The 18,011-nt window shown below is 37.8% G+C and overlaps 1 protein-coding gene across 3 annotated transcripts in view; it reads left to right on the top strand.

Moving 5' to 3' along the window:
• CIBAR1 (CBY1 interacting BAR domain containing 1) overlaps positions 1-18,011 on the top strand; it is a 38,572-nt gene that overhangs the window by 6,187 nt on the left and 14,374 nt on the right. For 2 of the 3 annotated variants that reach the window (XM_074944104.1, XM_074944102.1), the window contains 5 exons: positions 4,981-5,049; positions 7,015-7,116; positions 13,803-13,907; positions 15,624-15,737; positions 17,373-17,492. In XM_074944104.1, coding sequence (XP_074800205.1) covers positions 4,981-5,049; positions 7,015-7,116; positions 13,803-13,907; positions 15,624-15,737; positions 17,373-17,492 — 510 coding nt within the window. The remainder of the gene's footprint in view (positions 1-4,980; positions 5,050-7,014; positions 7,117-13,802; positions 13,908-15,623; positions 15,738-17,372; positions 17,493-18,011) is intronic. The other variant, XM_074944103.1, reaches the window with a different exon arrangement.

The following is an 18,011-nucleotide window of genomic DNA, read 5'->3' as shown; positions in this document are numbered from 1 at the left end:
CGTTACTTCTAATTGATGTGTCCCCAGCTTATAACTAAAATTCTTGTTATTAATCCCTAAATGCATGACCTTACACTTCTCACTATTAAATTTCATCCTATTACTATTACTCCAGTTTACAAGGTCATCCAGATCCTCCTGTAGGATATCCCTGTCCTTCTCTAAATTGGCAATACCTCCCAGGTTTGTATCATCCGCAAACTTTATTAGCACATGCCCACTTTTTGTGCCGAGGTCAGTAATAAAAAGATTGGTCCTAAAACCGATCCTTGAGGAACTCCAATGGTAACCTCCCTCCAGCCTGACAGTTCACCTTTCAGTAGGACCCGTTGTATTCTCCCCTTTAACCAATTCCTTATCCACCTTTCAATTTTCCTATTGATCCCCATCTTATCCAATTTAACTAATAATTCCCCATGTGGCACGGTATCAAACGCCTTACTGAAATCTAGGTAAATTAGATCCACTGCGTTTCCTTTGTCTAAAAAAATCTTACTTTTTCAAAGGAGGAGATCAGGTTGGTTTGGCATGATCTGCCTTTTGTAAAACCATGTTGTATTTTGTCCCATTTACCATTGACTTCAATGTCCTTAACTACTTTCTCCTTCAAAATTTTTTCCAAGACCTTGCATACTACAGATGTCAAACTAACAGACCTATAGTTACCCGGATCACTTTTTTTCCCTTTCTTAAAAATAGGAACTATTTTTAACTATGTTAGCAATTCTCCAATCATACGGTACAACCCCTGAGTTTACAGACTCATTAAAAATTCTTGCTAATGGGCTTGCAATTTCATGTGCCAATTCCTTTAATATTCTTGGATGAAGATTATCTGGGCCCCCCGATTTAGTCCCATTAAGCTGTTTGAGTTTTGCTTCTAACTTGACTCACATGAGTCATCCCAAACACATAATTTTTTTTTGCAGGATCGGGGCCCTAAGAATAGTTTGACATTGTCCTGAAATAGGCCATTTAACCCAGATGAGTTTGGTTCATGATTTTAAGTTCACTCTAAACAAAGCTTATTTTGATGTTAAAAGGTAACATGCGAAAGAGAAAAAGTGGCCATTTATTTATTGAGATGGGGATGTTCTACATTCATTATAATATGTAAAAAGGCCTTGATGTGTTTTAAAGGTGTTGTTTTTTTGCTCATATTTTGAATTAGAATTTAGGTATTGTTCACTTTGTTATCAGTTATTGTAGACAGCAGGAAAATGGGTGAGTTTATGACATCAAATGTATCAAGGCAGTGTTTCCCAAACTTGGGACGCCGCTTGTTCAGGGAAAGCCCCTAGTGGACCGGGCCAGTTTGTTTACCTGTCACGTCCACAGGTTCGGCCGATCGCAGCTCCCACTGGCCGCGGTTCGCCGCTGCAGGCCAATGGGGGCTGCGGCACCACTTACTGCAGCCCCCAGTGGCCTGGAGCGGCGAATCGCGGCCAGTGGGAACCACGATTGGCCGAACCTGCGGACGCGGCAGGTAAACAAACCAGCCCGGCCTGCCAAGGGCTTTCCCTGAACAAGTGGCGTCCCAAGTTTGGGAAATACTGTGTCAAGGAAAAGAGGTGTTGATCCTGCAGTGGGATCTGGAAGGGTCAACCATGACACTAGCATGGAGCTCCGCTGAATTCAATGAGTCTCTACACATGTGCAAGAGTCCAGCCACGTGAATCTAACTGCAGGATTGGAGCATAATTAGAATGCAATGGATTTTTATTGAGCTTGTTTAAAATTCTGTTTTAAGCTAACACCTATTGAACTAAAACTTTTGGGAGTTTATTAAGGATACCTCTACCCCTTCACTAAAGAGCTCAGAAAGCTCCTACTTCAAATTTGAGTCACCAAGGAGTACTCTAACTGAAAAGGGGAATACAATCGTTGACCTTCTTGCTATTTTTATAAAGAAAAAAGGAAGTAGAAAAAAACTCTAAAAAACCCCAGAAAGCCTTTCAAGTCATCTGTACACATTAAGAAACAAAAGAAAAAATCATAAATCCTCTTTTTTCTTTTGAAGTTCACCTTTAAGAGGTTCAGCCCTTGTTACTCAGAAAGGGCAATTGAAAATAAAAGTGCTATATCTGGTCCTTTCACTATGTATTTAGGGCCAGATTTTTAAGAGTATTTAGGCATCTAGAGATGCAGATAGGTGCCTAGTGGGATTTTTGGAAGCACATAGATGCCTCACTCCCATTGATTTCAGTGAGTTAGGCATCTAGGCACTCTTGAGAATCTCATTGTTACAGTTCCCAAGGTAACTTCTGCCCCCTTCTTGATTTCTTTGAGGAAACCCCACTCAGGTCTCTACCTGTCACTTTTCTCGGGGTGGGAAACCACATTCCTCTCACTCCGGATCAGGGATTTAGGCTGTAATTCCTCCTGCAGTTCACTGTGGTCATCTTAATAAATTGGAGTCTAGTTCAGAACCTGCTGTCCTGTTCTCTCCCTGAGGTAATGACAGGATAGACCAGTGACCAGCCAGCTTGTTTAGAACAAAAGCTTTACGGAGAAACGTACTGTAAAACAATAAATAGCGTATTGCATGCTTACCACATAATACTTCTCTACCATACAGGACCCTGGTCAGTTTCAGGCCTTCAGACCCTTTCTGCAGGGTCTGTCTCTCTTGTCCACAGTGTCATATCTGTTCTTGCATGGAGAGAAAGTGACTCCTTTTCTATATTAGGCTGGTCACTTGATATAATACTTTGTTTGCTGGGCGTCTTGAACCCAGTCAAAACAAGTATAGCCAGTTTCCTCCAGATGGCGATATTTCTCCACTCCAGACATGTTTACCTGTCAAAGGTTTTGCATTAATTCCCCCCCCTCCCCGCCCCCGACTTTAGTTCCTGATAGTTCCTTCATTCAAGCTAGGCAACTTCCCCACAGTCACTAGTGCTTGTCTTGTTTCAGGAAAGAAATTAACCCCTTCATGCCTGCTGAATAACCATAAAAAGGGAGAAGGGAAACTGTTTTTGTTTTTTGTTTTGTTTTTTTTAATATGCTCAACTATCAGTAGCTCTCCAAGTTCTCCACATCCACTATGCACATTTCTGCATCTTTAGGCACCTAGATACCTTTAAAAATGTGGCCCTTCAGTCAAGCCATTTTCCACCTTTCCAACAATTAATTGGGGTGGGGAGGGAAAAGACAGATTGAGAAAAAGGTAAAAAAGAGAACAGGGAATGACTACATAAGTTCCATCTCTTGTTATCCATCTGTCTCTCTGTCTCCATTCCCCTTCTCCTCTTTGTGGGCATCAATTTATGCAGCAGCTTTCATATGCATTTTGTCAGAACTAGCAAGTGAAATAGCTCATAAGGACTGCTGATTCCATTCATTCTTCCACAACAGCGCCAGGTACTTAAAAAGATTTTGAAGTTCTTTAATTCATAAAAGTTCCAGGAATATTAGCTTAAGAGCCTTTTAATTTCCACATGCTGTAGTCATCTAGTGTTGCAGATCTCCAGTTTCAAACCTGGTTTCTTTGATGAGTAAAAAAAGAGGAAGATTAGAAAAACATGCAGAGGATGCGAGGAAAGTCAAGAGACAAAAAGCCAGTGAAGAAAAATAATGGGATTTAGCTCTGTAAAGATTAGGATAAACATTTATGGTTCTAAAAAGTCCAGTTCTTAATGCAATGCTTAAATCATGTCGAACTTTGGAACAATTGAGATTATTTATAGTACCCTTTACAGTCCTGAACCTTGTAAAGCAGTTTTTATTTGGATCTGAAGCTTTGTCCATTAATAATAATTAGGAAACAGGTCTTTCCCCAAAATTTCTCTTCCTCTGTGGAACCTAACTTTAACTTGGCTGGCATTTTTTCTTTCATCACAACATTATCTTTTTAAGATCCCTGGTTTTAAAATCGTTGGTCTGATTTTGTTTGTAATTGTAGAGCTTTACTGGAGTTCATTGGAGTTGGAACTTTGCTTTATAAACTGTGTAGCAACAGAGGTCTTCTTATGTTACTTAACAAGTTAATGTGCCCCTATAAAAGAGATGCATATCTATATAAAAGAGAGCATAGTATGATGAAAGGCATAATTGTAAATGAGTGAACAAGGATGACAGTTCATTGATTGTCTGCCAGTGTCACACACTTTATTATTACAGGCACTAGTATGCTATGGGGTAAACAGTCGTTCAGTAAAAAGTCCTTGGCCTCAAAAGCTCACAGGTAGGCAAGACAAAAGGGGTGGTAGAAGCAGAGAGAGAGAGGAAGGACAAGGTAACAATAACTTCCGTTTTTGTATGCAGTGATGTTGTAGCTGTGTTGATCCCAGGATATTAGAGAGACAATGTGGGTGAGGTAATATCTTTTATTGGGCCAACTTCTGTTTTAAGGTAACAATAAAACAGACACAATATTGTATGACATGCACAGTCATAGCTCCATTACCTGTCTAGCCATTTTCATCTGTTTTTCCATGTAGAAGGTATTAAAACAAAATCTCAAATGTAAATATCTGTGAATGCCTTAATATATGTGCATAATGTTTCTGATTTTTTGAGTACATAGTCTGCTGCTCCCATAGCTTTCAAAAATCTGGAGCTTTGCATCTCTTAAAGCATATTAATGAGCAAACAATTTAAAATCCATAATCTAACATTTAAAAACAAATACGTTTATTTTTAATCTCTCAAAAGCTGTAGAATTTAAGAGATTTAACATTGTCTATTTCCAGTGGTCGGTTCTTAGAATTCCCAGCCTAATTTGGTATAGTGCCATTGAAATAAAAGAACTTACACTAGGGATTGATCAAGAAAAGTTATTTCTTGATTAGTTTTATTGGTTCTGCTTTTGCCTATATAAATACATGTAATATATATTCAACCTCTGCTTCCACTGTTTCTTCAGTGAATGTGGTTAAAATCCTAGTAGGATAGAATCAACATTACTCTTAAAACAATCAGTTTTCTAGAAATACATTTAATATGCAGAGGACTTGGATAATTTGACTTTTTTTCCAGGTTGAAAGGCTTGAAGCCAAAGTTGTTGACCCTCTGAAAAGTTACGGGACCATAGTAAAACTTAAAAGGGTAGGTACTATATGGTGTATTTTCTCTCAAAATTTAGTGTATTCTTATAGCCATTTTTGTGAAGCTTGTTAAGTATACCAAATTATTTAAACTTTTCTTATTAAAAATAATTATTACAACAAAAATGTATAGATGTGTAACTCACAACAATACATTGGAATTGCAGCCCGGAACATGTTTGAAGCAGATACACTTCAGGAAACAGCTGAGAGGAGGGGGTCCAATCCCCTAGAGAACAGTGTCCCGATAGGGGGAGGGAGGACAGAGTGGTTTATAGAGTACATAGTAGAATAGTGTGCATGTGCAGCAACTTGCAAAATCAACAGAACTCCATCATATCACATCGCAGAACTCCAAAATGGCATTCCCTGTAAATCCTGGTATCTTTAAAATAAAAAGAGATATGTAAAACTTGTTTGCCAATGCTTTAGGACAACAACTAAATTTCTGGGTATATGAAATAAAGAGACTTTACTGTGTTAATTGAATGAACCCTTCACATTTGAACTAATTTAATTTGAATTAAAACAAGTCTTTGTGTCATCTGGAAACTTTATCAGCTGTGATTTTATATTTACTTCCAGGGCATTGATGAAAGTGTTGAATAGCATCAGGCCTAGTCTTGATGCCAGTAGACCCTCACTTGAAATACCCCCATTTAGTGATGATTCTCCATTGACAGCTACTTGTTGAGATCTGTCAGGTAGCCAGTTCTTAATCCATTTAACATATGCTCTTTTGATATTGTATAGTGCCAATTTTTAAATCAGAATGTTGTGCAATACTAAGTCAAACACCTTACAAGTCTAATTGTTATATCTACACAGTACCTTTATCAACCAAATGTATAATCTCTTCGAAGAACTAAATAAGGTTTGTTTGACAAGACTTGTTTTCCTTAAAACTACGTTGACTTGCATTAATTGTATTCCTATTCCTAAATTCTTTATTAATTGAATCCAGCATCGGCTTCTGTTCTGTTTTGCGAGGAATTGACGTCAGGCTAACCAGCCTATAATTCCCTGGATCATCCTGTTTGCCTTTGTTGAATATAGGCACAACATTATTATTCTTCCAGTCTTCTGGAATTTCCCCAGAATTCCAAGATTTACTAAAAATTAACATCAGTGGGCTACAGATCACCTCAGCTAACTCATCTAGGACTCTTGGGTGCAAGTTATTTAGGCCAGCTGATTGAAAAATGTTTATCCTGAGTAGATATTGTCTAACATCCTCCTCAGTTACTAATGGACTGTAAAGTACTTCATTTTCATATGATATGAGTACATCATCCTGCTTCTTTCCAAATACAGAACAGAAATGCTTATTGAGCACCTTTGCCTTTTCTGCATCATTAATAAAATTTTACCATTTTAATCTAGTAGTGGGCCTATAACATTGCTAGGCTCTCTTTGTTCCTAATGTACTTTAAAACTCTAGTCCTGCCCGCTGTGGATTTTCCCTGATGTTTTTAGCTTCCCTTATCAATCTTCTGCACTTCATACTTCTAATTTATATTGATTGCTATTTCTCCTTTTTCCATTTGTTATATATATTGCTTTTTTATTTCTAAATGCTGGCTACACTTTGCCACTGAACCAGCATGGGCTTTTAGCCATAGTCGACCTCTTTCTTGATTGTAGAATTGTGGCTTTTTGCCCATCTAATAAACTCTTCTTAAAGAACTCCTGATTTTTGTTCACATTTTTCCCTCCAAAAATTTAAAAGATGGCACACACAGCCTGGGGCCTAATCCTGCAAGGCGCTGAGCACCTTCAGTGCGCATTGATCTCTTTTTCGGGAAGTGCTCATCATTTCACAGGATTAGTCCATAAAAACCTGGTTTGATTTAGAGCAAAAAATTTTGTGTAAGTTTTCTGGACAACTCATAAATGCAGACAAATGTATTTCATATGCCCTTAGCTCTATTTCAGCATATACAGAATGGTATAAATATATTTGCAGGATGATCTCAAAGCAACTTTAACAGCAAAGAATCGAGAGGCTAAGCAGTTATCTCAACTGGAAAGGACACGTCAGAGGAATCCATCAGATCGACACATTATTGTATCCTTTCTGTTACTAGTGAATATAAGAAGTAATTGATTCTCCAGTAATTAAAAATATTGTATTTAGAAAGAGATGTGAAAGCAATTGTCTTTACAGTGATTATTTCATACATTGATCATGAATCACAAATTCTTTATACTATATTTTGAGACAGCTAATTGGCTATAGCTTATAATATTTGCTATAGTAGCATTTATTTAACAAAAAGTACCTGAGAGTATCTGGCATGTGTTCAGTCACCATATTCACATTTTCAATTTTTCCACATTTTTCTATCATTGATACTAGGTTTAAATATCTGTTGTATATGGTATCTGAGGGTTATGGAAAGATTATATCCTATTGTGAGTGATAAGTCTTTAGAAAGTAAGTGTGGGACAAACTTTCTCCATATGTTTTGTTTAATTTTAGTGTTGTTTCCATTATTTTGTCTCCTTGCCACTCTGGCAATTATATTGATCTTTCCTGCGGCCATAGAGACATGAACTTCCCCCTGAGTTGCTGTTGATGTTGCTCAGTGAGGCTGATTGGGGTGGGGAAATCTGTAGTCTACCAGCTCCGACCCATTTTAGGCACTAAGGCGTAACCCATCATCTAGAAAAACTTCATTGCTACCACTTATTAGGTACATATCTGGTGGTCATCACCAGGGTGGATGTAGATTCTGGAAATGATACCGTTTTTTCTATATCACATAATGTTTAAACATTATCGGCATCCAAACGGAAAAAAATCATAAAATCACAAAAAGGGCCCTAACTCAAAGAAAGAGTCTAATTTTGACCAAAATTGGTAGAAAGCTTCTAAATACAATTGATAATGCAGCTATGTACTCAAAATAGTACTGTTTTAGAAAGTTTGGGAAATATTTAGCCCCAGGTGATATACTTTATGCATTTTTCCATACTTTTTTGCCTTTGTTTAAAGCAAGTCTGTTGCATATAATGGTATGAGCTTGTTTGTGCCATGTAATACATCAAAATATTTGACATTATTTTTAGAATGGACTGATTGAGAAGGGATTGGGGTTTTTTTTGCCTGCTATTTATATGAAGTTGTGCAGATAAGAAGACCCCTACCTCCTAATTATAAAATGTTATCAATATTTAAAATGCCATGGCAGACTTCATGACCAGCACCCAATCGCTCTGCCAGCTCATAGACACTTATGTTACCCAAGGAAAAAATTGTTCAAATATGCTTCTGAGAAAACTATATAATGGATTTTGTCCAACTATTGATAGATTACATAGAGGCAAAGAGAGATAACAGGTTCATGGAGCTTGACGCATTCACAGAGATGATTCCACTTGACTTCCAGTGTGGTCATGTGAATTTTGCTAGATGGGGTTGTGTAAATGTAGCAGAAGACATGTTATACCAATAAAATAAAAACCAGCAGGATCTTATTAAAGGTAAAAAGGCAAAATACCACATTTATTGTGAATACAGAAAGAATCATAGTAAGCAGTTAGTTATAGCTATAACATTCCATTCAATCTCATATTTATTCACACATTCATTCCTACAAACACACACACACACACAGGTTCTGCAAGGTTGTTATCATAGTAAACAGTTAGTTATAGCTATAACATTCCATTCAATCTCATATTTATTCACACATTCATTCATATACACACACACACAGGTTCTGCAAGGTTGTTATCATAGTTACCAGCCTTAGAGTTGCTCATGCCAAGCCACTGGCCAGGTGGTCTGGACATGAGGAGGGAGCAGGGCCTTGTCAGATGCTCATCTGATGCTCCTGGAAGTTGGTTTGCAGAATCAGACCCCAAAGTTCTCACTTTCTAGAGTCCATTTTTATAGGAGTTTCTTCCTATGCCAGTCTATGGGAATTGCTTCATCATGCTGTTGCTGAATCAATCAGCAGATAGCACATTCCTGACGGCTCCGTGCTGCTAGATGTTATCTTGTTCTTTGGTTCTCCCATTCTTGAGGCTGTTGGGTGGATTCCAGTCTGCCCCCCCAGGGGTCCTCTGGTTATTTCCACTTGACGCCTTCTTCAGCTGATGGACACTGGATTCTTAGGCTGGCACCTCCCTGATCATTCAGTTATTATCCACACCAAGCATCCATCCACATACATCCTCTATCTCTATTTTAATCACAATTGTTAATACAACAAAAGGGCGGGGAGTCTCTGGGTGCTGTTTCTGTTATTACAGAGTATTGCTTTGAGTCTCTTTCTGTGTGAATTGCTTTGAGAACAGACTCTGTCTTAGAATGTACTAACGCAATTAGCAGCTTGCAAGTTTCATACATAGAGGGAGAGAAACAGTACCAAAAACCAAGAGACCTCTTAATTAGTAATACCCTGGAATTTAAACTATGGGGAATCAAACTCATTTGTGATTTTAATACAGAACTTCTTTAATATGATCCAACAGACAGACTTCTGTAGGAGGAGAGGCCAGATACATATCATGCCTTAGTTGACAGTCTAGGAGCAGTAGACCGGACTGCCTGACCCTTCAGTGGTATATGGCATGGTGTGGCCATTTGAGCAATCTCTCAACAAGGATTATGGGAAGCATCCACATCTTTGCACAGAAGCTAAGGCTCTGACCAAGTGTTACTTGACTCATTAATAGCTATGACAAAACAAATGTGTGGAATGCAGCCTTCAGCGGCAGATCTCCACAAAGAAACAACCATAGAGTGCATGACTGCTGATGAAAATGTCCAAGATACTACAAAAGTTGTGACTGAAAGAATGACAGATCCTTTTAGTACTGAACCTGGAACTAGCCAAGACAGCAGACAGCCACTTGTGCACATTGCAATGTCTACTGTGGCTCCACCTGAAATTGCAGAAAGTTTGGGCATAATAAGAGGGAACGGGATAAAATAAATGAAGTGGTTTGTAACCAGTCGAGTGCAAAGGGATGAGGTAGACCTCCTTGATGCCATAAAAAAAATATAATTTCAAATCTCAACAAACCAATCGAGCATCTGAAGCAGACAGCACAAGCAATAACTATTGTCAGACATTCAGTAAGCTAACTGCACTTGCCAAGTCCAGAGATGTTGATATCCAGGGTTTGTTGAAGTATGAGTTGGCACCTCTCCCACTTTCCTTCTTCAATTTGGATGGATCTCTAAGAAAGACCCAAAAGAGCAACACACCCTTTTGGCTGGATTAAAATCTGTCAATGGTTGAGCTATTATCAGCCGATGAGCCAACATTAGCTATTTATTGACCTCATGATGCTTCTGCAGATGGTGTACACTGATACTGCCAAGTGCAAAACTTTTGGGGAGCTGTCTGATCAGCTGCTGAACATTACCCTTTGATTAAAATGTCAAGACACTGCTCTTTTTGGTGACAAGCATGCAAATGAAGAATCAGTCATCTGGTGAGAGAGACCTCAGGGGGAACGTCCAGATGCAAGAAGTTTGGAACCCCACTCTGTTAATATCATTACTAAAGCAATGCTTGAAGATTATATCAAATTCAAGGAATAAATCAGACATTACAGAATTTCTTCTCTATGACTGAATTATGAAGTATGAACAGAGATTGTTACCTGGTTGTGAAGTATACCTTGCTGCTAGATTTTTATGATATCTCACAAGCAGTAAAAGTAGCATCTGGTAACCATTCTGCAATACCAGAACTCAAGGCAGATCACAAGGAAGCAGATTCACAAATGTTCTTGCATGTTGCTCATGCAAAGCAAACACTCAGTAAATAGGGTGCTAATGTGGAGCTTAGATCCAGATGTTGCATCTATGTGCCCAAGATATTGCTCTACTCTTGGGGAAAATGAATTCTCTTTCAAAACTGGTGTTGGCCAAAAGAAGAGATTCATTCCCATGGACAGAGTGGCTATGGAGCTGGGAATGGAAATGTCTTACACTGCCAAACATTCATGCTGTCAGTGGATGTAATTCTGCTTCAGCTTTCATGTACAAAAAGATGACTGAAGACAAAAATTGAGCACCCAGGGTGCAGCTCAGATAGGCTGCCTCTCTCTCCTCCTCTATGCCTCCATGGTATCTTTATTGTACTGTGATAAGAAGCAAACATCTCTGGATAAAACAAGTGAGAAATTGCCACCAACAATGGTCTCCTTCAGGTAGCAGCTGAAACATGCAAGTTATCAGTAATACAGATGGAATCATACAACAGTTCAGTATTTTTAAGTATCACCTGTCAAAAATGGAGGGGTGATATTTAGCCCAGAACATCTTGTTTCTAACATGATGGTGCTACAACCTGCTCCAGAAGCTATCCTCACCTTTGTGCAATATGAGTGTGAGAGTACTTGTGAGACAAGGCAATGGAAATGCTGTAGGGAAGATTTGGTGTGCTCCGATACATGGTACTGTGACAGTGACAAGTGTAGCAAGAGGGTATTGAGCTCTTCAGACAGATTCTGAGGGAGAATAGTAATGTTTCAACTATCTGCAAATTACTGTGGCTATATTTGAGGTTAAAAGAGTGTTGCATTAGACATTCAGTAGCTCATAATTATGTGTAGGGTTATATAAGAGTGCATGGTTATGCTTCATTATTCACATTATCTATTCATACAAGACATTCAACAGCTCTTCTACTAAGAGTCATTACTTCTATAAGTAGTTTACATGTATTGTCGTATTCGATGATGGTAAGAAGATAAGTACAGATGTACCATGTGTGCTTTAGACTTATGTCTGCAGCTGAGCAGATAACATCAAAAATATTTTTGTTTTATAATTAAGGGGTAGGGTCATCTTATCTGTATAACTTCATAAAAATAGCAGACAAACTTTTCTCAAATCAACCCCTTCTACAAATGACAAATATTTTGATGTATCACATGGTACAAACAAGCTCATATTGTTATGTGACTTCAGACTTTTGCTTTAACTTAAGGCAAAAAAGTATGGGGAAAATGCATACAATATATCACCTAGGGCTAAATATTTCCCAAACTTTTCAAAACAGTACTATTTGAGTACATAATTGCATTATCAATTGTATTTAGAAGCTTTCTGCCAATTTTGGTCAAAATTAAAGAGTTTCTTTGAGTTTTGGCCCTTTTTGTGATTTGATTATTTTTTTCAGATTGATGTCTGATAATGATTAAACATTATGTGATAAAGAAAAACTATACCACTTCCAGCAACTGTCTAGCCTGGTGATGACCACCAGATATGTGCCTAATATGTAGTAGCAATGAAATTTTTCTATCGGATGGGTTACCCTAACTCATTAATAAGACCGCTTTTTAACTCTAACTGGTAGACTACTATAAAATCGTTAGTGGAATAGGCTGATAGAACTGCTCTCCCCTCCAGAAAACTGCTGATTACCTTCATCATAATATTCCATTCTATATTTTAAGTATACACAAGCGTGCATTTCTGCTATAGCATATTTGTGACACGCTCCCAGAAGGAACATTCACTGTTACTGGTTATTTTTGGTATATCAAATATTTCACACATGAACACATATAATGTATTAAAGATAGACATTGTAGATAAAAATATTTTTTATGTAAGCATATTGTTTTTTTTACCAAAGATTACGTGTAACAGTTGTACTGTAAATATTTTACTTTCATTTTCATAAAAAATATTTTCCTTTATTAATAATTTCAGTCACAGGTGCATGTTGTGTTTCTGAAGAGGAAACATCAATAAAATCTTTTAATTATTTAATTTCAAACTATGCATGTTTTAGTATTCTGTTGTATCACAACACTCTGTTTTTCCTAAGAAATTAGTATATAAAATATGTCCATATCTATTTAAAGTGGATCAAGAATAACATTCTATTACCATGACCATAATATAATTAACATTACAGTATCTACTACTTACTAAATACCAGTAGTGACAGAACTGTATCAGACAAATATGATATGCCAAAAGCTGTCTATTGCAGTGCATTGTGGGAGGATTCAGGAAAACAATTAGGCGCATACTTAATGATTTGCTGAAGAGGGAGGGTGTTACTCATGCTTAAAATTAAGATAGTGCTAAGAACTTTGCTGAACTGGGGTCTAAAGGAGGAGATGAAGATGACGTATGTTTATTTATTACTAATTCCATAGAGCAGTGGTGGGCAACCTGCGGGCCGCATGCAGCCCGTCAGGGTAATCCGCTGGTGGGCCGCAAGACAGTTTGTTTACACTGACTGGCCGCAGGCACGGCCGCCCGCAGCTCCCATGGCCGCGGTTCGCTGTTCCCGGCCAATGGGAGCTGTGGGAAGTGGCGCGGGCTGCAGGGACATGCTGGCCGCTGCTTCCCGCAACTCCCGTTGGCTGGGAACAGCAAATTGCGGTCACTAGGAGCTGCAGGTGGTTGTGCCTGCAGACGGTCAGTGTAAACAAACTGTCTCACGGACCGCCAGCGGATTACCCTGACGGGCCGCATGTGGGTTGCCCACCATTGCTTTAGAGACTCACTTTGCTTAGCATACTTTTTTACACCAGGATTTATAGTTCATGTTCTCTAAATTTTAGGTTTTTTTCTTGTACAACTCTTTGAAAATTCTTCTAAAGGGCTCTACATCAGTGTAAGTGATATTAATGTCCAACTCACAAGAAGTCTAAACTATAGTAACTTGCACGTGCAGGACAGCCTAATGGTTTCTAAAGTAAAGTACACAACTTTTTAAATATCAATTCAAGGAATAACAGTCTTTATCTGGTTATATTTCTAAGGCTGAAAGTGATCTACAGAGAGCTTCGATGGATGCAACTCGAACAAGTCGGCAGTTGGAGGAAACCATTGACAATTTTGAGAAACAGAAAATAAAGGACATAAAGGTGTGCATGTAAATATATAGAGAGAGAGTGTGAGTGAGTTAGGGTGACCACACAGGAAGTGTGAAAAAGTGGGACAGGATGAGGGGTAATAGATGCCTATACTGGACACAGCCCCAAATATCAGGACTGTCCCTACAAAATTGGGACATCTGGTCACCCTATATATAGTTCACATTTAAATTTATGGCATCACTCTTGATATGTCAAAATGGTTTTAGTTGCTGTTTGGCAAGATTAGGCAACACCTCCAGTTCACGTGAGTTGTGCACAAATACAAATTGGTGCAAATACTGTGATATTCACAACTATTTCAATACCCAAATAACATTACACACACAAACATCAACTAGTTATTCTTCATTTCATTTGGATACAATATTAACTGTTGCCTTAAAATGTCATTTAGTGTCTCACTGAACTGTTAAACAGCTACCATATCTATCTATCGATCTAATCTACCTATCTGTCATTTTCCTCTTCAGTGCCTGTCATATATGTCACTAGTCAACTGTTCACTAGGAATTAAAATGGTATATGAAGTGGGAACAGGATTCTCAAACTGGGGTCATGACCCCTCAGGGGGTCACGAGGCTATTACATGGTGGGTCACGAGCTGTCAGCCTCCACCCCCAAACCCTGCTTCACCTCCAGCATTTATAATAGTGTTTAAATATAAAAAATGTGTTTTTAATTTACAAGGGAGTCGCACTCATAGGCTTGCTGTGTGAAAGGGGTCACCAGTATAAAAGTTTGAGAACCACTGGGATAGATAGTGTTTGTCAAGCTGCCAACAGACTTAGGGGTTAATAGCTAGAATTAAAGTCCAACTTTTTTTAAAAAAAAAAAAATGCATTGAACAATTTTGCTGTTGTGTCCTAGGATGTCAATGATATAATTCTGATACAGTTTTTGTGTGTTTGAAGCAGGAGTGTACTTTTGTCATAAGAACAGGAGTACTTGTGGCACCTTAGAGACTAACAGATTTATCTGAGCATAAGCTTTCGTGAGCTACAGACAACTTCATCGGATGCATTCAGTGGAAAATACAGTGGGGAGATTTTATATACACAGAGAATATGAAACAATGGGTGTTACCATATACACTATAACGAGAGTGATCAGTTAAGGTGAGCTATTACCAGCAGGAGAGAAAAAAAACCTTTTGTAGTGATAATCAAGATGGGCCATTTCCAGCAGTTGACAAGAACGTGTGAGGAACAGTAGGGGGGAAAAATAAACATGAGGAAAGAGTTTTACTTTGTGTAATGACACATCCACTCCCAGTCTTTATTCAAGCGTAATTTAATGGTGTCCAGTTTGCAAATTAATTCCATCTCCCCATGTTTATTTTTCCCCCCTACTGTTCCTCACATGTTCTTGTCAACTGCTGGAAATGGCCCATCTTGATTATCACTACAAAAGGTTTTTTTCCTTTCCTGCTGGTAATAGCTCACCTTAACTGATCACTCTCGCTATAGCGTGTATGGTAACACCCATTGTTTCATGTTCTCTGTGTATATAAAATCGTCCTACTGTATTTTCCACTGCATGCATCCAATGAAGTGGGCTGTAGCCCACGAAAGCTTATGCTCAAATAAATTTGTTAGTCTGTATCCACAAAAAGAAGACTAATGCGGCTGCTACTCTGATACTTTTGTCATGTAAATTAATATACCTGCATACAAATAAAACCTTTCTCTTTTAATTAATTTTTAGAGCATATTTTCTGAATTTATTACTATTGAAATGTTATTCCATGGAAAAGCTTTAGAGATTTACACTGCTGCTTACCAAAATATACACAATATTGATGAGAATGACGATTTGGAGGTAAGAGCAATCAACATTCTTTTATTATTATTTACGGACAAGTTGCACACTGGATCTACAAATGTTGACTAAATCACAAAATGCAAAGGACCGATTCTCATTTACACTAGGGCCCCTTTTACACTACTCCAGCTGTGTAAAAGTGCCTTAAAGTGGGTATAGATTCATATACAGATTTTTAAGCTATTGTTATCCTCTCATCTAATCCTCTGAATAACACAGGTCATTAGGACTTCCTTAGCTCCTGCTTCAAGTCCAATAGCTGTGGTTGAATGCTAGAGTATTTCTTTTAGAAAAACATCCAATTCTGATTGATTAAAAAAATGTCCATTGATGAAGAATCCATCACGACCCTTGGTAAATTGTTTCAATGGTTAATTACTCTCACTGTTAAAAATGTGTACCTTATTTTGAGTCTCAATTTGTCTAGCTTCAATTTCCAGCCATTGGATTTTATTATACCTTTGTCTGCTAGACTGAAGAGCCCATTATTTAAATATTTGTTCCCCATGTAGATACTTATAGACTGTAACTAAGTCACCCCTTAGCCTTCTATTTTATAAACTAAATAGATTAAGCTCCTTGAGTCTCTTATCAGAAGGCACATTTTCCAATCCTGTAATTATACTTGTGGCTCTTTTCTGAACCTTCTTCAATTTTTCAACATCCTTGAAGTGTGGACACCAGAACTGGACACAGTATTCCAGTAGCAGTTGCACCATTGCCAAATACAGAGGTAATATAACCTCCCTACTCCTACTAGACATTCCCGTTTGTAAATCCAGAGATTGCATTAGCCCTTCTAGCCACAGCATCACAGTGGGAGCTCAAATTCATATGATTATCCACTAGGACCCCCCAAGTTTATTTCAGAGTCACTGCTTCTAAGAATAGAGTCCCCCATCCTGTAAGTATGATGTACATTCTTTGTATCTATATGGTATGACCTTATATTTGGCTGTATTGAAATGTATATTGTTTGCTTGCACCCACCTTAGCAAACAAGTCAGATTATTCTCTGTCAGTGAGCTGTCCTCTTCATTATTTACCACTCCCTTGTCGTGTGTTTTCTGCAAACTTTATCAGTAATTTTCCCCCCAAGGTCATTGATAAAAATATATAATGTAGGCCCAAGAACTGATCCCTGCAGGACCTCACTAGAAATGCTTGATGATGATTCCCCATTCATAATGACATTTGAGACCTATCATTTAGCCAGTTTTTAATCAATTTAAGGTGTATCATTCCAGTTTCTCAATTAAAATGTCCTGTGGTACCAAGTCAAACACCTTACAGAAGTCTGAGTATATTATATCAACACTTACTTTTATCAACTTAATTTGTAATCTCATCAAAAAATAATCAAGTTAATTTGCCAAGGTCTGTCTTCCATAAAACCATGTTGAATGGCATTAATTATATAGCATACTATCTAATAGTCTATACTATAGATTAAATATAGATTGAATTATTCTCTCTGTTCCAGAGTTGGTCTCTTTAAATCAGGATTGGGAGGGTAAGATTGTATTGGCACTGTCCAGTGCTTTACTTGTGTTAGAGAGCTTCAGTCTCTTGGGCTGTCAGTCTGGCATTTATAGCATGGCACTAAAGTCACTGCCATTTTACCTTGAACAGGTTTTTCGGAGTTCACTGTATCCACCAGACTATCAGTCTCGTTTAGACATAGTCCGTGCAAACTCAAAGTCCCCCCTTCAAAGAACTGGTTCATCAAAATTTTCATCTGGAATAATACAGGTAAGATAGAAAACATGAATGTTAGATTCAAGGTTCATTTCAGAAGATGTGTTAAATTAGAGACAGTATCTCAGGAGCATAGTCTCAGGTGATGTAAATTGTCATAAGCCCACTGACTTTAATGGGCCTTTGACAAATTACACCATCTGAGGATGGAGGAGGTTCATTCCAGATACATTCAGTGAACATTTTAATTTTGTATCTTGTACCTAGGAATTATAATAACCTTGTTAAAACTGACTAGGATTTGCATACAATAGTAAATACTCTACTATAAACTATTTTATACAAAAAAGGAAAAATTGGTTAGGGACGTGTCAGAAACAAAGTTCTTCCAACACTTGGGTGACAGAAGAATAAAATAGATAAAACATTTTTCTCTTCTTAATTTTAGAATACTAACTTTGTAAAATGATTTTGTAGGAAATAAAAACTGGCCGTTGTTGAGTATGAGTTGTGGAGAAAAATTCTGTAGAAACTTTTTAAAATATTTATTTCATTTTAGAAGAGCCAGCTTTA

The sequence above is a fragment of the Natator depressus genome, chromosome 2 (genome assembly GCF_965152275.1).
Source record: "Natator depressus isolate rNatDep1 chromosome 2, rNatDep2.hap1, whole genome shotgun sequence".
NCBI classification, from domain to species: domain Eukaryota; kingdom Metazoa; phylum Chordata; order Testudines; family Cheloniidae; genus Natator; species Natator depressus.
This window is presented reverse-complemented; position numbering and strand designations above follow the sequence as displayed.